General features: G+C 30.5%; 1 protein-coding gene across 1 annotated transcript; it reads left to right on the top strand.

The window, feature by feature from the left end:
• Positions 1-403: 403 nt before the first annotated feature.
• LOC107454400 (uncharacterized protein PF3D7_1120600) lies at positions 404-22,842 on the top strand. Its single transcript, XM_016071594.3, has 6 exons — positions 404-851; positions 7,281-7,415; positions 9,429-9,664; positions 14,061-16,860; positions 18,704-19,287; positions 21,524-22,842. Exons 1-6 carry the CDS (start codon positions 821-823, stop codon positions 21,734-21,736), a joined length of 3,999 nt encoding a protein of 1,332 aa, XP_015927080.2. The 5' UTR covers positions 404-820; the 3' UTR covers positions 21,737-22,842.
• The last annotated feature ends 241 nt before the right edge of the window (positions 22,843-23,083 follow it).

Genomic DNA, 23,083 nt, shown 5'->3' with positions numbered 1-23,083 from the left:
CTACGAATTATATGCTCCGAATTTAATTTCCAAGAGAATGTAATTTTAAAGAATTTCAATCAAATCGCAATGTAGAATAAAATATTTATATGAAATGTTTATAAATTAAAGGTTTCTCAGAGTGACAATGCTGCATATTTTTAAATTTTCATTTTACAAACAGTACTAAAATGCTTGCAAAGCTAAACTGAAATACTTAATGGTAAACAATAAAGTACATACTAAGTGTATCAACTCGAATTGCGAAGCAATCCGAAATGAGCTTAGAAAGTAGTATCATGGGACGGGTGAACTAGCGCATTGAGCACGGAGTGGTATCAATCATATTTACGTATTTCCTCTTCTTTTTTTTTTTAAAGAAAAAAAAATCTTACGGTGCTCTTTTGGAACAATTACAAAAAGCGACTTTTTTTTAAACGAAAAAAAAAAAAGAACATTTAAGATAGGCGCAAACATATGAAATAATCAACAGAGATAAAATTATTTGTTTCATCTAGTCTATGAATGACTTTTTGAGCTGCCGTTTTGAGTTTATATTTCACCAAAGATAAGAAATCTGGTCGCACAGGCAAAAGATAATGACAGAATGAATGCAGAAGCTATTATGTTCATGTTAGTATGTGATTTTAAAAATGACACATTAAGATGCATTCGGGAAGATTGCAAAACAACAACTTCAAATATTACCGAGCAGCTCGGAAACGATTGTTTTTACATGTTTTGTCTGCTATCAATCAGGGATAATTATTAAACTTCGTTTTAAAACACGGCAAGAAAAAACAGTTAATACTGCCCATTTGGTATCGAAAAGCAGCATGAAATGGCATCTAGCAAAAATCCTAGTTTTAAAGGTAAATATGAGTTTTTTTTCTTATAAATTAAAAGTTTAATTTATTTTTCAAGCATTTACATGGATATATAAACTAAAGCAAATTAAATAACAAAATTGACAAAATAACAATCAGTTTACACTTTTTAAATTTTATCGTTTTAGCGGAAAAGGAATTTAAATCCTTTTGGTAAATAAAAACAACTTATTAGAAAACGGCACCAAATGTATCACAAAATCCATCTATTAAACTAAACTGTCGATTTTTAAGAACTGTATTCGTATATGCAATTTTATATTTGTGTCACCTGAATAGTAATAAGTTATTCCCCCCAAAATACTTTGATGTTAACAAAAAGAAAATTCTGACTACCATTGTTGTGTCCCAAAGATGCAATGAGTAAACACAGATATTCTTAGTTCATTAATTGTTCTAAAATTCACATATTTTATGAAACCTGTGCAAATTGACTACCTGCAATTCATTGTTTTAGAGGTCAACTTATATAGTAGAGGGGGTGATTGTCTTATAATTTCTTATTCTTATATATTACCAATCAAAATATGGGGGAATGTAATAAAATTTTTTCAGCATAACCTTAAAATTTTATTAAGCAAAGGAGCCAAATATCTTAAATGAGACTTATTAACAGTTATAATTTGGTATAAGTTTAATAAATTCATTTATTTAAGAAGCAAATATGTATATTTTGTAGGTGATGCATAACAAAGTCAAACAGAAAAATATTATTTTTTCGTTCATGTGATCTACCCGACATTTTAGACGAGTATCTAAATTTAAAAAGAAATTAGTTTAACATTGCCTAATTTTAAAAATAAAATTAAAATGGTAGTGTAATTAAGGGGCAACTGACAAGGGAAACTAGGGAAGTGTGACTCGCTAATTTTGAAATAAACTAGTGGGATGTATGCCTTATGAGGAATAATTTTAGGGGGCAACATTCGTTTCGGCCCATAGAAGGTCCTGTGAGAGATAAAAAATAATTCAATATATAGAAAAATCGATTTTTTATTACTTCAATGCAGACTATTAGTTATTGTATTTGTCTCATAATGCAATTAATTTGTAATTAATTGGATAATTAATTAATTTGCTAATTAATAAATTAATTAACATTCGTTTCGGCCNTTTCTGAGGAATCGAACTAGACACCATGTAAACATCATACACGCACGAGTGTAAAAATCATGATGTGTTTGAACTTACTACACTCAGAATTGTCTTTTTCGCGAAGAACAGGAACTATTATCTCTTTTTCCTTACAATAGAAATGCGTTTCACAATTTTTAAAATCGGATTTATTTTCCCTCTTTTTCCCTGTTATTATCATCATTATCTCGCTTGCACCTGATTTCATTTGTCATTCATAACTGCTGCATATGGAAGGAAGTAACGAATGTAAACAGACGGGCGTTTGTCGCCCTTGAAAATAACTCATCGTTTTCTGCATAAATATAATCATCATCATGGGCTCAGTAAGCTGTCTGATTATTTTAAAAGATTATTTATTTCAGTTTTAAAAATTTTGATACCAATTTCCATGCTTGTCTAATTATTTTACAAAATTATTCATTTCACTTTTTAAAATTTTGATATCAATTTCCATGCGTGTCTAATTATTTTACAAAATTATTCATTTCACTTTTTAAAATTTAGATACCAATTTTCATACGTGACGTGTACTTTTTCTCTTTCTTTATAAAAAAAACAATCATCAATTGTAAATTTATAGTAATATCCTTGCAAATATACTTTTTTTATCACTTCACTAGTATGGCTTACAAGGGAAACTAGGGAAGTGTGACTCGCCAATTTTGAAATAAACTAGTGGGATGTATGCCTTATGAGGAATAATTTTAGGGGGCAACATTCGTTTCGGCCCATAGAAGGTCCTGTGAGAGATAAAAAATAATTCAATATATAGAAAAATCGGTATTTTATTACTTCAATGCAGACTATTAGCTATTGTATTTGTCTAATAATGCAATTAATTTGTAATTAATTGGATAATTAATCAATTTGCTAATTAATAAATTAATTAACATTCGTTTCGGCCCATAGAAGGTCCTGTGAGAGATAAAAAATTATTCAATGTATAGAAAAAACAGTATTTTATTACTTTAATGCAGACTATTAGATATTGTAATTGACTCCTAATCCAATTAATTTGTAATTAATTGGATAATTAATTAATTTGCTAATAAATAAATTAATCGGAAAATTAACTAATTGTTAATTAATTATGAATTAATTGTTAATTAATTATTAATTGATTTACAATTACACATTCCAATTAATTTGGAAAGTTTTTAAAAAAAAAATTTGATGTCAAATTCTTTTTTAAATTAACCTTACAGGTTTTTCTGAAAAACTATAGATATATAAAATTTTCGAAATCAATTTTGACAATAAATATGCATTATATAGTACGTAAAAGTACCGCAAAATTAATTGGAGTATGAGACATTTACAATAACTAATAGTCTGCATTGAAGTAATAAAATGCCGATTTTTCTGTACTTAGAATTATTTTTTATCTCTCACAGGACCTTCTCTGGGCCGAAACGAATGTTTCCCCCTAAAATTATTCCTCATAAGGCATACATCCCACTAGTTTATTTCAAAATTGGCGAGTCACACTTCCCTAGTTTCCCTTGTGAGAGACACAAGTTTAAAAAAAAAATTTCCTTCAAATTTTTTTCTTCCGAAAATTATTTCAATGATTTTAATTTTTAAATGTTGCTGTCAGATTTGTGCCACACAATTGATCACGATCTATTTCCGTGAAACTTTGTAGTACTTTGAATTTGTAACCCAATATTACAATTTAAAAAACAGTTTATTTTATTTATTTATTTATTTATTATTTGAATTGGCAGTCTCAAACCACCCTGTTCGGTAACTGCCTTTAGTGTATTATTTTTGAATTCTTAAAAAAAATGCCGTAAAAAAAACGATGGACATCAAAAATTGTGAATTGATATGCATTATCAGAAGGCATAAACATCTTTTCGAACTTAGATTCACCATTATTGAAGTTAATGACAGCAAGGGAGGAATTAGAATAATCTGAAATATTTTATTTTTTTTTAGAAAATTATTGGTTGGATGATTGATTATCAGAGCTGCATTAATTGGCCTTTCACAACGATTTGTCACTCCTCCTAAATGTTGATACAAAAATATTTCTAGAGACAAAAACAATTCAGATAATGGTATTGTCCCCCCCCCCCATTGTCCTAGTGTGCGGGGATTTTACTGGCTCCCCCAACAGTCAAAGATTTTTCATTAGAAAAGATCTCAAACACTCTTGGGAGAAAGATCAGTCCGATCAGACGCTCAGTCTTTAGTAGAGGAAATCGGACCCCGATCTAAGGAATGGTAGACAAAGACTAAACCCACCACACAACCTGGGCAGCTATTACGAAATGAATGGTAAACGTGCGATTGATTTTCAGTCTTACTGGACGAACAAACTTCTTTTTGATGGTTCCAATCTGTTCTTTTCTTCCACAAAAGTGATTGGTTATTTTTATGGGATTGTTATTGTTTTCTTCCTCACTTGAAAATTAAGCAAGAATAATTATTAAAGTTTTTCTTTTCTTTCAAGAATGCACAATAAGAAAGGTTATGACAAATCACTCTATGTATCAATCTAAACGATGTAGTTTTACCGTTGTGTTTAATTTTTCCGTATCTTAGTTACGGAAATTGTCAAATTTTCGGTTCCACTATTGTGTTGTAATAACATTGGCTCAAGATGTATCAAGAATATCTCTTATAAGATATTCTTGCAACATTGATTAGATACATTGATCAGATTGATTAGATACATTGATTAGATACATTGATAGATATTTTTATAAGATATTTGCATATCTTTTAAAATACTTGTTCTATATTGTTTATATTAGTATTCTAAAAATGTGCCACCTTTTTTTCTACAACGTTATTAACATTTTTTTCAGTAATGTCTACCAAGACCTAGTTTCCATGTGTCTGGTGTTTGAAATGAAGAAATATTCCTTAAAGGAAGAAAAAGGAATTATTATTATTTAAAAGAAATAATTCTCTGTCTTATTTTGAAAACAAATGAGATAAATATCGCTAACTATTTCTTATCTATCAGAAGCTGAAATCAGTGAAAGCAGGTTATTATTTTGGGAACAGAGACAAGATAGTTGTGTTCTCGATACATAGGAATGACGATTAAATGTCGGAATTGATTGACAAGATAATCCAGTCTCTTCTATTTGCTGTGTATTCAACCTTTAATGTGATATAGCGAACAATGCATTAAGATACGGAAGGAAGAAAAAAATAGTCCTGATTTCTTTTATTCTTGCGTCAGCTTTTAGACGAACGTAATTCGTAATTTAGATGAACGTAATAAAGAAAAAAAAATCGTGGGGGTTGGGATATTTTAATAGGGTCCCAAATATGGAACAATCGTTTTAAAATTAAGATTAAAATATAATAATTATTGATGTTCATTATTATTATAACAAATATTAGTGAGCAAACAAAAATAAATGAATTAAAATAAACAAATAAAAAAAATATAAAAAAGGAATCACCATGCTCGGATTTCACTTCTGGTGTTCAATATTTTTGGTTCGAAGCAGGGCTCGAAAAACCGCCCGTCCTCGGCGGTCAAAAATTTCCCGCAGACAACGAATTTCTCGAATCAGACGTCTGCGTGGACGGCCATTTTCCCATTTCGTGATACACTTCCAATTTTTGTTATCTTACAAGAGTCTACAGCAGTGGGAGTACTACAGCAGTTGAAAGGTGCTTTTCAGCAATGAACCTACAAAAAAAAACATTNAAAAAAAAAAAAAAAAAAAAAAAAAAAAAAAAAAAAAAAAACATTACGTAAGCGTTAAACGCATTTATGAACATCCACCTAGATGGAAAACCCCTTTCAGATCTCTGTGCAGAAACCTCTGTAAATCATAGGCTTGATTGTGGAACTGGCAAACGTCATATTTGATTCATTTAAGAAACGCAGTACCCTCGGATTAATTGACATTCCAGATAACTTGACCTTTGTCATTTAAATTATTTCATAAAAGAAATTCTAGNCCTCGGATAAATTGACATTCCAGATAACTTGACCCTTGTCATTTAAATTATTTCATGAAATAAATAAATTATTTCATAAAAGAAATACCAGGTTTTACTATTAGTAACTTAGTATATTTTTTGTTACTGTATAATGTAATCCTAGTAGCTACTAATTCATTGCGTAATTTATATAAATGTTTGTAATAAATAAGAAAAAATAATATTTTTATTTATTTAGAAGAGATGGGTTAGTGTCAAAGGAGGACGGGTACATTGTTGGACCAGCCGTCCACGGGGACGGGTAAAATTTCTGAGTTTTTTCGAGCATTGGTTCGAAGGGTCGATCTCAAATATACTAATTAGTTAGTACAAATGATATTTTAAGTTACGAAGTCGAAAAAGTTTTGAATTGCAAGGTATATACATTTTTACATAATTTCTAATATTGCTAAATGCAATATTTGATAAAAATCGGTTGAATGATTCCTGAGAAATCGAATTTTAAATATCTGACTTTTTCAAAATTTCTAACTATTAAGGGGGTCCCGAAGTCATATTCGAATTATCCTATCTTCCCTGTTAATAAATGCAATACTAACCTCTAATATATGAAAACCAATTCCTTATTTATTAAGTCATTAGCTAATATTTTAGAATATTTTTTACTTCATTTTATTCATGAAAATACATTTTGTGAAACTTAATTCTTTTTCAACGTTTCCATTTAGTCTCACAATTTCCATTTTCTAAAACATTTTTTCAAAGCTACTGATGCTGTTTTGGTTAACATTTGACAAAGTTAAAAGAAGATATATTTGTATCTAGAATCTTAAATGATAATTAACCTTGATATATATTGTGATTCTAAATGTGAGTAGTTTTTTTATTTTTAATTACAGCTATTCTAGAAACATATATTAAGGTTGGTGATTACTGATCACCCAGTAGTTCAACATTTGTCGTTTTTGTTGGTGGGTCACAAGTTTGGCCGAATAAAACTATCGCCTATTAACAAGAAGTTAAGAAAGATTATTATTATTTGAATCTGAATGTCACACTTTATTTCTTCAATCGACACTTTATTTATTTATTTATTTACTTATTATTATTATTTTTTTACTATGCCTCGAAAATAAACATAGTTGATTCTCAGACATAAAAAATGCTGTTGAAAAAAGAAAAAGAAAGAATAAAAAAAAGGACAATTTATTACTAATAAAAAACATTTAAAAGAAACAGAGGTAAAATCCATAACAGTAATGCTTTTTTTTTCTCTAAAATTATGACTTTATTGTTTGCGAGCTAAAAATTAATAATCATTTATGTGCGCCTTATTAAAATTGATGTAAATTGTATTTGCAGTGAAACTAAAATCTGTCTCCCAGAAAAAACGTCGAAAATCAGATTTGGTTGTTATGTGGCACTCGATAGTGGATGCTACTCTACAAATCATTACAACAATCCATTTTCTGTTGCTTGGAGTTTGGGAGAGTACAAGTGAGTAATTCGTATTTCTTTCCTTAAATTATGTAGTACAAGGAGAAGGCATCTATCAGTTTCTTTTTTAATAAATATGCTATTTTGAAGTAAACATATCTGTTTGGCGCACCAGAACAGCGGTTCCCAAAAGTTGTTACGAGGAACTTAAGAATTCCGCCAAGGAGTTATAAGAATTGGGATTTATTGTATTTTTACCAGACATGATTTTTAAAACCAGAAGTTATATTTATATCAAATCAACATATTTTACATTTTGCTTGCATTTTGTTTAGTTTTGTTTTGTTGAGATTTTTTTTAGGAAATTTTTTAAGCAAACTGCAGAGTATAAATAAATATTTTTCTAATGACAATAATTAATTATATGCGATATGAATTACCAATAGTTGCAGTAGCATTTTCCAAATTCAAGAGAATATCAGCATTCAACAATAAAGAAATATATTTCTTTTATTTATGGTTTAATTTTATTTTATTATTTATGGTTTTATTTCATTTTATTATTCGTATTATTTCTATTATTTATACTAGGTCCATAATATAGGGGGGGGGGTTGTGTGGACAAATTATGAAACTAATTATTCCATCTATTATTACAAATTAAATTAAAATTAGAAGATATATTAAAATGAAACTTATTTTATTCTTAAAAAAAACTATGTTTGTTTTAATTAATGTTAAAGCCAGACGAATATTACCTTACACATTTAACAATTGAAATACATTCCAAATACAAAAGAAAAAACTGTTTTAAGGTTACTATATTAGAAACATACTTTTAATGTTTATTTGGAAAAAAATTCTTTTGTTAAGTCGAACTTGGTTTTTATTTCATAAAGTAGTTTCGCGAATTATTATTAAATGGCTAAGTCTTGAGGTATCGGAATAGTTTAAACATAATTAAAAAAAAAAAAAAACTCAATTGGGTATAATATGAAAAAAACACANTAAGTCGAACTTGGTTTTTATTTCATAAAGTAGTTTCGCGAATTATTATTAAATGGCTAAGTCTTGAGGTATCGGAATAGTTTAAACATAATTTTTAAAAAAAAACTCAATTGAAATTTTAATTTCTTGTTTGGTAAACAGGCATCCTAAAATTATAAATTTAAAATAAAATATTTTTTTCAAATAAAATCAAATTTAAGCTTAAAAGCCGGTTTAACTTTCGGTTTCGCCTGTCACCATACGAAAAACAGCTATAACTTCATTTTTAAAAATCGGAGATCAAAATTTTAAAAATTATTGCCGGTTTTGAAAAGTTAATGAATTTAATTTTAAATATAGATAATAATAATTTAAAAGAAATCGCATTTTTCGTTGAAATTGCCGATTTTCCTCTATTTGGATACATTAATAAGTGTTAATAGAATTTCGGAGGAGCAAATTTTGGAACAGCTTTAAAAAATTATAAAATTACATGAATGGAAAAAAATTAAAAATGTGTTAAAATTCGTTAGTTTTTCCTATACGTTTCATTTTGCACGAGTATTAAAATCAACTTTAATAAATAAAGTGTGCAAAATAAATTAATTACTTTACAAAATTTATCTAATTTAGTTCATTAAATCCCTAACAAGTGATTTGTTCGTAATTAACTATCCTTATTATCAAAGAAAGTTTAATACTGATATATCCAAAGTAACCCCACAATTAATGAATTCCGTGGAGTAATTTCTTAGTTAAAGCTGATCAATACCGGTAAATTAACAAACGGCAAATTGACATCTCTTATTATTAGCAACTTTCAGTAAAAACAGTTTAAAAGGGCAACTAAAAAGCAAATTAAGAATTTTCTGTTTCACTTATACACACCGTATGATCACACACACCATATGAAAGTATATGACAGTTCTTTCAGTATGCCCAAATTGGCGGAGTAGTTTAAAGTGATAAATAACAGAAAAATCCCATCTGTTCACACTAGTCTTCCTCTCCCTTATCTACTTCTTATATGGAATAAAAATGTTTTTTGATAACGAAATGGTGAATAGCATTATTTTTGATTGTTAGGATTATTGATATGGAATGACGAGGTTCAAGATATCCGTCAATTCCTGAAGAACTATCTTCCGCATGTCCCGGATAATTTTTCAATCAGTTGGAGAGATGGAAAGCTTCTTTGCGTCTTATTGAACAAGCTGCAACCAGGCTGCATACCGGATGCTGAAACTTTGGATCACAACTATGCCCTTCGCAACATGTATCATGCATTCGACGTTCTAGAAAGAAAGTTCGGTATCTCTCCGGTGAGTATGGTATATACCATTTTAGTTCTATGATTAGTTTTGTTTACCATTTTAGTTCTATGATTAGTTTTGTTTACCATTTTAGTTCCATGAGACTTTTGGAGCTCTCTCCAAACTGTTCTGACGATGTTGTTCGAAAATAAACTGAAAAGTTTAATCAGTTTTCGCCTTAAGAGACGAGTTGATGATTCTTTCCTTCTCCTTCTGTTATAAGCAAACGATTTCGCGTAGAATTCAAATGTTTTGAAAACTAAGTTTTTATTTTAATACAAAATACTTTCCAACGGTGCGCCTACAGTATTTTTTTGTCACTTTTTCATCAAAATAAAAATTCGTCTAAAATATACATTTATAAACTGCGAATTTGATTGGTGAATTTAAAATAGAACGATCAAACCCCATTCAGTTGAAATGTTCCCTAAGTTCGTAGGAAATGTGAATTGTATGTTATTATACTTTAATAAGATTTTAACTTTTTTCATTGTAGTTTAATTAATAGTACAATAATATTTAAAATATTAATTCACGTAAAAAATTATGAATTGAATCAAACGAAAAATCAACGATTATTAACCGTCAAGCGATTAACTTCTTAAAAGTTGATGAAACTTGGCTCCAAAAGATACGTGTTGTGGAATAGACACCAATATTAAAACTGGTCATTTTTACAAAAATTAGCAATATAGTGTCTCAGATATTCAGAACTTCAGCATAGGAGTTTTTATAGATAATTAGGGTATAAATTTAAGAGATCTTAGATAAGCAAAACTTTAGTTTGAGAATCTTCCATCTTTTATTCCAGAATACTGTATTAACGTGAATCATCATCGTGTTTTAAAGTATAGTCATATGGCCTGGGAAAAGAAATTTAATGTCCTGCTTAAATCGGATCTCGACTATCTTAAAATAATGAGTTTTTCTTTCAATTTTCTTAAAAGAAAAACACGTGCTAAAAAAAAGAAATTTCAGATCATTTGATGAATCGTTTTTCATATCGCACTTAATTTAATTTTAAAATAAAAAGATTCATTTTGATATTTTAAATACTGTAATTAAATATTTTTAATTAAAATTAGCCAAAATGTTCGTACATAATTAAGATTATGATTATCTTAAATACTATCATACGTTTCGTAAAAAAAAAAAAATTATCTTTTGAATCATTATTTTTAAATAAGTAATTCTTAACATAGTTTTTCAAAGTAAATTTTCTTAGTTAACATAGTTTCGTAACAAGTATTAAGTATCCTTTTGATATTTTGTGTATTAAAATTTGTTATTTTTGACGTAGATGATTAAGTATTACACCCATAATTAAATCCGTTACGTCAAAACAGTAAATTTTATTGAAGTAAAGAGATGTGTTGTAAAGGAGAGAAATTTTAAATGTGCATGTTTTTTAGAATGGTTAATATTAGTTTAATATGAAGTCAATTAAAAGTCTGTTGGTGTTGATGTGTAGCCGATAAAAAAATTAAAGCTATCTCACTTCTCTCCATTATGGCCGTTACTTGTTACGTACAATAAATATTTGTGAAATCCATGCAAAAAATGAAATGAAAAGCACCCACATTAGGGCTTTAAATTAATGTTTAAACGGGAAAAAAGCTAAAAACGCCATTGAAATCCGACGAATCATTATGAGGAGGGTGAGACTGAAATACATAAAAACTAGAGAGCCTAGAGTAAAAGGGAGTGGACAAGGGAGAAACGATTCCTGATTGGTGGAAAGAAAAACTTTACCGCCGGAGGCGAGAGTGGAAAATTCGCCATTGGAATTACACGGAGTGAAAATTATCTGACTCAAAAAAATTATGTTCTGTATTGATAAATACATGTAATAAGTTCATTACTTACTTTTTTTCAATAAGAAACTTCACAGTTACAGTAAATGTTAAAATTATGGCTGAAAATTTGGATAGTTGTTAGTTATTAGAATTTATCCTTATCATCACTTACTTGCGTGCATATAAAGTTATGTTTATCTCATTGTAAAGAGAACAAGGTGATGAAATAACTAATGGTTAGATAAGAATAAATGTATTTACTTTTAATGCACATAATTTCTATCTAAATTACTTATAAATTTAAAGATTTGAGCATCTTTTTATCAAAACTTCAGAAGTGCAGAGTTTGGCGATATTACTTTGAAATGTTGGCGCGTTACAATGTTCGCGTTACGATGTTACAATGCGCGTTACAAAGTAGCATTTGTTTACTTTTCGTTACCAACTGTATAAAATGCTAGTTTGTTTTAAATTTCAACTAATTATGGAAATTTTTGTTTACAATTTGTTGAAATAGACAATACCTTTTCAGGTGAATATGCGATAATTTTTTCCTGAAAAAGTAATAAATAATAATAAATTATATAATTTGTATTATTAATTATTATTTCTGAAATAAATGGCATAATCATTATTAATTTTTATATTTTATTTAATGCATTTATTAAAAGCTGAAGTCTTTTCATAAGTCTTTTTTTTTTTCATTGACGTTAATTTTATAACAATTTTAGATGCTAGACAATGTTTCTTAAAAAATCTGTAATATCATGTGCTTTCCAATCTTAAAGTTTATATTATTGATACTTTAGTATATACTCTTAGATTAACAGATCCTTCAGAATAACACCAAATGAGCGAATGGCGCCAATTTCGGTGTATCATCTGGCAACCCCCTTGGACAAAAATCTGACGGCAGCGCATGCGCTCTTGGATATTGTCATCACTCTTTTCAATACAGGCACTCTAATAAAAACCTGTTTAATTGCCGAATCGCTTACAAGTTTAATCCAGCAATCAGACATATTTTGATGCTTAAATGTTAATTTGTTAATTAAAATGCTTTGTTAATTAAAATGCTTAAATGTTAATTTGTGATTCCTAGGGTAAATATATTTTTCTTCAGTTTTGACTAGGAAATCCTTAACATATATATTAAGTGCGGACATTACGGAACACCTTGAATTTATATACTTCTATATTTCCATAATTTTTAATCAACTAAACATTCAATATTTTACTATTATAATGTAATCTTCTAGCCGCGATGGCTCAGGGGATAGAGCGTTCGCCTTTCAATGAGGCGAACTGGGTTCGAATCCCAGTCGATACGAATTCCGCATCTGGCTTGCACCGACCACAGTGCCGACGCGAAATGTCCTCAGTGGTAGACGCATCATGGGTTAGAGTCCCCTCGCCGTCAGGCTAACCGTGGGAGGTCCTCGTGATCTTATTCTCCATGTAACACAAATGCGGGTTAGATCCCTCACAAAAAGTCCCCCACGAAGGCAAATTTCTCCCAAAATTTTTTGATCCAGGAGTTCCCTCGTCTTCTGGATTGGGTTCAAAATTACAAGGCTACGGAGTAGAACATTAGTCGTAGTAAACCCAAAATTAGGTCGGCTGTTCAACTACGGTTATAAAATAAAATATTATGTAATCTGAACAACCTAATTTTGAAAATCGGAATAGTTTAGAAGAACAACAGGCAACAGTTCCTAGCCTCCTTACTTGTGTAAGTCACAAATTACGACCCACTAACGACAAAATATAGTATACAGGAATAATTAAAAGCTATCTCTTAAAAAGAAAATAGCTTTATTCTAGCTGTCGAATCAGGGAAGAAAAAGAAGAAAAAAACAAGTTTTTAAAGTTATAAGACCATATTAGAATTTATTGCATTGTTGGTCCAACACAAGAGAGTCAGTATATCAGTCTAGATCAGTGGTTACCAATTGGTGGCCCGCGAACTAATATATTGGTTGTTCTTTTTTTTTTGGGGGGGGGGCAATTTTCGTAAAAAATCCGTATGATGGGTTTCAAATATTTTTCTTTCGTTTAAAAAAAAACTAATTTCTTCGTTTCTATGAAATTTAACATAACAACGGTGCAAAAAAATTTATTTCTCAAGTAAAAATCTACTTCTTATTTTAATCTGCAATTCAATACTTTCGTTTTGTACAACTTGATAAAAATCTGACAGTAATATTTAATGTTCCTTCAAGCATAAAAAGAGTCCTAAATAAAATTTTGATGAAGTTGCGGCCCGCCATTTGACTGGTGTTTTTAATTGTGGCCCCCAGCCTCATGTAAGTTGGAAACCCCTGGTCTAGATTGAAACTGGATAGTTCTAGCCTCGAATAACTCTCTGAAATCACTGGGCTTAATCACGGCCCAATAATACGTTTCCCGTAGCTCAGTTGTGTTGTGGGTCTGTGGATTGAGAGCCACTGACTTAAAGACTAATGTGTCACATTGTGGCAGAGCAGCTCACAAGCCACTAACGAACTTCAAAACAGAATAGCATAAAGTATTTTTTTTTTAAAGTCAACCGTTTTATTTATTTATTTAACTACTTTCCAAAAAATTGACCGCTAATTTGTTTTCTTTAGACTGCAACGGTGGAACAGTTGGTGGTATGCGTTGAAGGATCACATCTTAAGTTACTAGAGATTCTATCTCAGTTGAAAAAAGAAACAGAAAACAAGCAAGTACCATCGATTCAAGTGGAAGAAGTGGAAACAGAAAATGAAACGCAATATTCTTGTATCGATTTGAATAACTCTGTCTGTAAAGGAACTGGGTTAATGGTTGCTTTCGTTGGCCGTCCTGCTGACTTCGTTGTCCTTAGCTCTAACATGTCTGACATAAGCTTAGTAATTGAGATCAAGGGACCGTGCCATACAGTATGTCGAGAAAGAATTACAAAGCGATCTCCCAAGAAGAAAATTTCAACAACTCTATTGGAACAAAGTAAACCACCTTTTTACCGATCACATTCGTACTCAGAAAAAAACAATTACCCAAAGGAGGCGAATAAAACTGATGACTCAGAAAAAAATCTCATACCTTTAGAATACGATATCTCTTTAGATAAAATAAGCGTAACTTATATACCATTAGTTCAGGGTCAACATGTAATCTCCATTTTATGGTATGGCCAGCATGCATCAGACAGTCCGTATGTTGTCAAAGTCGAACCAACAATCGAAGTCGAGGGTATTTATACGACGCAGCAATTGAAACCAAGTTTGAGTTTTCAGGATAATAATGACGACAATGCTAACAAGGAACGCAAAAATGGAACTGTTACAATTCAAAAACCCGTTCATAAAATAGAAAGAATCGGTAAAGTGATAAAGCGCCGCGTACTCAGACATATCGTGAAGATTAAAGACAAAGATATTATAGTTGACAGCAATGATATTGATCATCTTGCAGCTGCTCTTTTGAAAATGGATTATGAGATTCAGACTGATCCTTCGAAAAGTAGAAGAAACAGCTGGGGTTTTGCAGGGGATGCAGAACGGAAAATAAGTGCCATACGACAATTTTGTATTCCACTTCAAGAATTGGAGGCTCAAAATATGAAATTACAAGGTCGATCGCGATCTTTAACTATCAATACCAACCCAAGATTGCCTTTGAGGCGAAGTAATTCTTTTGAAAGTGAGGATTTTATTAGACAAACAAAACTCGAGACCGTTTCAGAAGATTCCATCAATGTTTATTCGCCCAGGCTTCCAGAGAATATGGATCAAGATGAAGAAGTGTTTGCGTATATAAATGAAGACTTTCAAATGTCTGAACAGGCGTCAGGTGGAAATCAAGCAGTGATGCTGAATGATAACACAAAAGAAGTAACTAATATGTCCTTAGATGCAATTAACAATGTTCAAAAAAATGTGCTTCAATCTTTACCAACAGAAGAAGACAAAGAAGATTTGCGTAATGATTTGAATGCAGTAAGCCGTCAGGAGCTGCCGCAGAATGACTTGACTTGTTCAAGTAAATTTTCTGACAGGTCAGCAGCGGAAAATGAAATGCAATACAACCCAGATATCTTTGAGAGTATTGAAAACGAGCTTAAAATCAATGCAATATCGTTCGGTGATAATCATCATAATATTACTACTTCAAATGGTTCTTCCAATAAGCCTGATAATTTTCAAGATCTAAATGGAAATAAAATTTCTTCGAAAACTTATTTCGATGATAAAAAAGAGATTGTTAAGATTTATAATGATCTGGGTGACAAAAACAAATTCGATAATCTTGAAGGAAATTTTACTGTATTGGTAGAAAAACTTCCGAACTCATGTCATGTACCATTTTCTGAATCAGTGTTTAATGAAAAGAATGCTTCCAAAGAGTATTTTCAGTTTTCATCTTCCACAAACGATAAACCAGATAATTGGAAATTGTCTTTGACCAAATGTTCTACAAATGTTCTTTCACCACTTCGAATGAAAAAACGTAATCAGAGTGGTTTTGAAGGTAGAAAATATTGCAAATCTTGCAGAAAATTAGAAACCTTAAACAAAAAACTCATAGTTCGTAATCAAAAAATAAATAAGAATAACTCTTATTACTCAAAAGAGAAAAATTCAGAATGTTCGAATTTCACTATTAAAGATGATTCTGGAATTTCTGAAAACATGAAAATACGCTTAAATTCTGAGATTGAGAATAAAAATGATTCTGTAAGCCTGCAGAAAAAAAATCAAGAGTTTAAGAATTCGAAGCTTAAATTTTTTGAATCACCTGGAAAATATTCTTTTTATTACTACCCTCATTCGTCTGACGATCACACTGAGCCTCCAGAATTTGTGCAATCTAGTAATAACAGTGAGACAAATATTAAAACAAACAGAATTAAGAACAACACAATACCATTATCTTCGAAAATGACGACATTTACGAATTCATATGAAAGTTCAGATCAGAATTACTTATACAACAATTCTACCTTACGTCTGAATTATGATTCATCGAACAATTTGACTTCGTCTGCATTTGAATTTGACAGTCCGATGATAAAATTCAAAGAAGTATCAGATTCCACTGAGTATCAAATTAAGGAGCACAATTTGGTATCTTTGGGGCAATATAATTTTAAACAGTTCAATCCTTCCACGGAGAAAAGTAAAGGTAGTTTAATTAAAAATAAAATAAAAAAATTAGAACGAGCAATGATGCGAGATTCTCAAAAAATTAAATCCAAATGCTCTTCACGAAGTAGTATTTCAAGTGATACAGTGAATGTGAAGGATAAGTTGACATTTTGGGAAAATCTGAGCCGAAAAGATCAAATGGAGGTTAACATTGGAGATGATACAAATGCAGAAATAAACCATTTTCAAGATGAATCCATTATAGCAAATGAAAAATATTTGGAATTTGATGATACAGGTAAACCCGAAAATAATTTTTATAATTGCTCATTATTTATGCTTCATTTATTGATTTATACTTTCATTCCTTGTAGTTGAAGTCCAAGAGAGAGTTTAAAAGTATATATAAAATTTGTGACACCTTTCTATAAAAGTAAAAGAGTAGGCCTAATTTTAAATCTACTTCATAATGTACGGAGCGTTTCTTAAAATCTCCCTCAACTTAAAGTTTTTGAATCGTTGTCAGAAATTAAAGCTAAAAAAAGAAATTTACATTTAGTGATTAAAATACTAAAACTTATCAAAACCTAAACTTACTTATTGAAATATAACGAATCACAATTGAGGAAAGTGAGACCAAAAACATCAAAACCTATTTGATTGACAGAAGAAACAGATAGGTACTGAAAACTAATTATTAGAAACATCTCCAAGTTCCATTTGTCAATCAAGCTGGCTTTGATACTTTTCATTCCGCCATCCTCACTAATGATTCCACTGAGCTTTTGTTTCTTACCTTCATAAATATTAATTTACAACCCCTAATGCGTCTAGTTTTTTTAACTTTATTTTTGACAAAAATTCTAAACACCTATCGAATTAAGGCTAATATGAAAATGTCGAATATAAAAAAAGCTATTAATAAAGGCAGTGATTACGGAACACCTTTTTATATTTAAAGTATTATTCTCGTGGATCACGATGTCTTTGGAATCGGTTCAATTTAGGCTCATTAAAAAATATAAAATAATTTTATTTTAAAAATAAAACGTAAAGTTAAAAGAAAGTTTAAAGTAAAATATAAAATAAAATATAAAAAAATATAAAATAGAATATAAAATAAATATAAAATAAATATAAAAAAGTATGAAATAAAATATAAAGTAAAATTTAAAATAACATAAAGTAAATATAAAGTAAAATATAAAAGAATATATAAAATACAATATAACATAAAAAAATAAATAAAATAAAATGAAATATTACATACACTAATTTTCTGCCTTACATCTTTATCTGCAAGTTAATGCCTATTTCTTATTGAGCGATCCAGCAATTTTAATTTTGTTGAGGGGTTTAAGTAAATTTTGATTCTTCGAAGAATTTTAGAGAAGAGTCACAAAAACTCGATTTTCTTATTACTGTTTGACTTTAACAACCGAAATAACAAAGAAAAAATTATATCTTTCTTAATCTTGATGTAAATATAAAATATAGAGATCCTATATGTAGAAAATGCGGTTTTTATGAAAAACTTTTTGTATAAAAAACATGTAATGTACCAGCGTTATTTATTGATGACATTGCTCTACGCAGCCAAAAGTAAAATTTATTATTATTCAGAGAAGAAAAAAATCAGTTAAAATTTCAAATGCTTTTACAAACAAAGATCAAACAAGAAATATAAGTAAATAATCTCACTGTCCACAACCTTTTTTTTGTTAAACCACATGGTCATTGCATTTGCACTATCCTGAGTATTGTTGCCGATAGCAATTTAAATGGTACGATGTTTTCTTGTCACTTATCTGATTCACTTTACAAAATTCTGTTATAATGTTTCATTCATAATGATAAAAATAAAACGAATTGCAATAGAATTGCTTTTCAATTTAATTTAACATGGGGTCCAAGGACCCTACTTTCAAGGAGGGCCTAACACAATAGCTGGGGCCTCAAGGAGAGATCGCAAGTTCATGTCTATAGCCAGTCCGAGGTTCTTTTGATCTATATTTTGAATTGTATGCATTTTGTTTTAAACTTGCCTATCTCATGACTCATCACTTTTATATTACTTAAATTTTATTGATCACATAATCTTTTTTTGTATAAATAAATAACATCCTGAAATTTACTTTTAGTTTTAAAAGGAGAAAGTGAAACAAGTGACTTTTTCTGGCCTGGAGATGGTACTATCAACGATACGAAAAACAATACGGCGCCAAATGACGAAGACATCAGCTTGCACCAAGAAATTAAATTTCCTATAGAGCGTAAAAACAGTTATAAAATGAAGCGAAGCTTCAGCGATCCTGTCTTACTAGATCCTATGCTTCGAGATAGTTTACTCTTTGCTCAAAATCCATTAAATGTCCTCAATAAACTAAACCGTGTGTCAAGTACAGATAACATGTCCTCTTCAGGTGATTACTTAGAATCATCTATAGATGATGGACTGTATTCATCGGATCCCTTTGTGTCTACTGAAGATGAATATATAGACGATGAAATTCCCGGAAATTCGCTGCTCACTCACTGGGGAGATCTGAACATCATGAAAAGTTTAAAGTCAGCAAATGCTTCTAAGCATAAAGAATACTGCCAGTTCATTGATTCAGAAATTCTGAAGAATCAGTTTCAATCCGTCGAAATTTGCCCTTCTGAGTGTAAAGTGTTTGGTATAGGTACTTACTACGGCTATGTAGCTGTTAAAAATCGCTTCCAGGTAAGGTTCTGACTGAAGATTTTGGTTAATAATGGTATATTTAATATATCCAGTGCTTCTCATTTTCATGAAACTAGTACATCGCTCTAGTTATTTTGTTTGGGGTTATCGGAGTAATTTCAAAGCATTTTAATAATCAAGGTGTCTCATAAACACCACCTTTAATTTATATCATAAGAATTCTTGTCCACTGAAATCTGACGATTCAGTACTGACAAATGTAGTATTAAAATGTAAAAACTTGTGAAAACCAGGAGTTGAAAAGTGCTTACTAGAAGCACCTTAAAGTTTCATCGGTCAGTCTAAGAGTTCGATGTTTTAAATACTTCCTTTTTCTGTAGTGATTCGAAAGACTTCGATGGAAAGATATATATGGTGATTACAAATACTTAGTATGAACCAAATAGAGTAATGTTTTAATTAAATCGTAGAAATTAGTTTTGAAAGGATAAAAGCTAAGTTGAAAATTTATATAACTATATACCGAGTGATACAGTATAGCGGTTACAAATTTGAAGTGGTGGTAGCATCACAAGAATAATCGCATAATAAACCATGACCGGAAATATATTTTTACGCCGGGCGGAGCGCTTTCTTGTTATAGACTAATTGTTGAACTGGTACTTTTATTATTTAAATTATCTTAATTTTTAGTTTTCCATTATTTATTGGTCGAAAATTGCTGTTTTTACTTCTCTTTAATTTGCTAATCAAATAACAACATAAAACCAAAATGCACGCACTGGATTAAAATAAGTTTTTAATTATAAAATTTTTTTTAAAAAAAATATGATGTCAGACCTCAGATTTGAATCGTGGACCTTTTCTACCACAATTACGCACCCTAACAACTGGGCCCCTACCCCTTCCCTCAAACCTTTTTAGCGTTTGCAAAATATTAATGTTTTTTTTTAAATCTTATTTTCCATTTAAGAGTGCCCTGTTTTATATTAATTCCCCCCCTCCGTCTCCCAGCTCATGCTATAAATGTACTGTAGCCGTGTCACGTGGGAGGATGCTGTTTCTTTGTAACTGACATCCAGGAATGAACAATGGCTACTTTAAATGAATTAATGAATCTCTTCAATTTCTACCTGACGGGAACTAAGGGACCCGTTATTATCAACAAAAAAAAAACTTGTGTTCCCAGATGAGAAAGTAAACGTCTAACCTATATCTTACTTATCGATGACTGAGCAAAAATTATTGAAAACTGCACACACTGTTTGGGAAACTCTCTCTTGATATAGCTTGCATATGTGATGACTAAAAATTGCCGATAAATGTTTGTAGTTGTAATACTATTTTATTTACGTCATATTAGAGCTAATGGGATATTTTTAAATTTTTTTTTGTTTTTTAATAACCGTCGTTGAACAGCCGACTCAATTTTTTGGTTTATGACTACTAATGTTCAACTCCGTAGCCTTGTAATTTTAAACCCAATCCGGAAGACAAGGGAACTCCTGGATCAAGTATTGGGAGAAAATTGCCTTCGTGGAGAACTTTTTGATGGAACTAACCCAAATTTACGTTACATGGATAGGAAGACCACGAGAACCTCCCATGGTTAGCCTGGCTGCAAAGGGACTCTAACCCATGATCCGTCTACCGCTGAGGATATTTCACTGTGGTTGGTGCAAGCCGGATGCGGAATTCGTATCGACCAGCCATCGCTGGTTTCGAACCCGGTTCACCTCATTGGAAGGCGAACGCTCTATCCCCTGAGCCATCTCGGCTCTAATGGGATATTTGTGACGATCCTGAGGACAGTCCGAATGCATGACATCACAATTTAAACATTCTGTAAGGGGATGGCTCCTTCCCCATTGGGAGCACTTTGCTGTAAAACAGTATAAAGAGAGTCGATACCACGCATTTTCGATCCTTGCATAGGCTGATAAAGTGGCCACTGATCGCTACCAACGAGGTTTGACTTTTATCTACTAGGAACCATGTCTTACGATATGTCCACTGTGGGACCGATAAATGTTCGCTCATCCATTCTGGGTAAATATTTTAAATCGCCTATGCCTCTGAAGTTAAAGCGAAATGTCCATATTTGTTTGAAATGATTCATCGGAGATTCAAGGCAAAGTTATCGAAAAAAATGGGCATATTTTAATCTAATCTGAATTTTATTCATTAATAATTTTCAATTTAAATTATTGTTAAAAAATACTGCATTTTTACTAAGCACTGGTTCAGAAATGTCTCATAAGAATTTTCTTTTCAGGTCTTGACGAAAGGAGCAGGTAATGGAAATTTGTCTGCAAGTGTACAGGGTTTCGGCAAGCATGATGTGAGTTTCGTCAGTGTTAAATACAAGCACAAGGACATTTATGAAGTAACTTATCAGGTTTTGAGACCAGGCCTATATCTTATATCTATTCGTTGGATGGAAAAACCTATAATAGGCAGTCCTTTCCTCTGTAAAGTGACATTTTAAAAAAAATCTGAAGGATTCCCAAGAAAAGTGAACTCTCGTCCAAATCACCTGCTATATCTTTCAATCAAATATAAAATTTTTGTTTTTCCAAATATGCTTTAGAAATAACATTTTTACACTCTGTCACCAAATGGAATTGTCCAGATATTTGATTACTAAAGTAATTCACAATATGCTACAGCGTTGAGGAACTTATCATTGCTTTTGCACTATGCCAAGTTGGACCATATGGAATAGTATTTAATCAGATCATTTCTTTAGTAATGACGCATAGTTATTAACGTTATTTACTACATATTTGATTACTTAAGTGATTTACAATATGCTACAGCATTGACAAAATTTGTGATTGCTTTTGCACGATGGACCATATGGAATAGTATATAATCAGTTCATTTTTTTAGTAATGACGCATGGTTATTGACGTAACGACCCAGACTTATGGACTGTAGAAGCTGGAAACTTTAATGCAATCAAGAGAACATAAAATAAATAATGGTATTGATTAATCCATAAAAAATGAAATTGAGTACATGTCACTTGAACTGGCTATAATAAGCGGTTGAGCAGGTGATGCATTATTTCAGTGATAAGTTGTGTCAGAATCGAGTAACACACAAACATTCTTTTTGAAAATTTTAAGTAGTTGACGTTATTCAAACTTAAATGATCTCTGAAAATCTTCTGCGTTTGGTCAGAAAGTACATGTAGTCAACCAGCTAAAAAGAATTTCATAACCCAAATTCCAGAACTGCCATTAAAATAACACTGTTAATCTCTATGATATATCTTAACAGTTATATCAGTTCTTTCGCATGCAGTTTAACTTCTCAGGGTGTGCCTAAAATAAGATGATGAGACATTCAATAAAAAATGTAAAAATAAGAAGAAAGAAAACTGTTCCATTTATTTATTTATTTACAAATGATTGGCAAAATGATTGGCAAAATTCTAAAATAACTGTGTTTTTAAAGTAACTTAATACTCTAAATGTTTTTCTTTTGTTTTGCTCAACCTTGTTACTGTAGGTGTTTTATAATTATTTTGAAGTATTTTGTGATGTTACTTTGTGAGTAGTTAATTAAATAAAAAAAATATCTTAAAAATTGATGTTTTATTCAAATTTGAATAATGACATTATCTATTCGTTTTCTTGTCATTCCCTTTTGTAAAAAAAGAAAAAAAAAAAAAACAAGAATTTTGCTTTATTAATTCAGTGATTGATCATTTTTGTGTATTGGAAATTCTGCATTTTGATCACATGTACTCGAAAAGCGTGGTTATTACTAATAACAACCGTATTAACCAGAGTAATAACTTAGTAGGAATATGAGGGCCATTGCCCAG

This window comes from Parasteatoda tepidariorum, chromosome 3 (genome assembly GCF_043381705.1).
Source record: "Parasteatoda tepidariorum isolate YZ-2023 chromosome 3, CAS_Ptep_4.0, whole genome shotgun sequence".
In the NCBI taxonomy this organism is placed as follows: Eukaryota; Metazoa; Arthropoda; class Arachnida; order Araneae; family Theridiidae; genus Parasteatoda; species Parasteatoda tepidariorum.
This window is presented reverse-complemented; position numbering and strand designations above follow the sequence as displayed.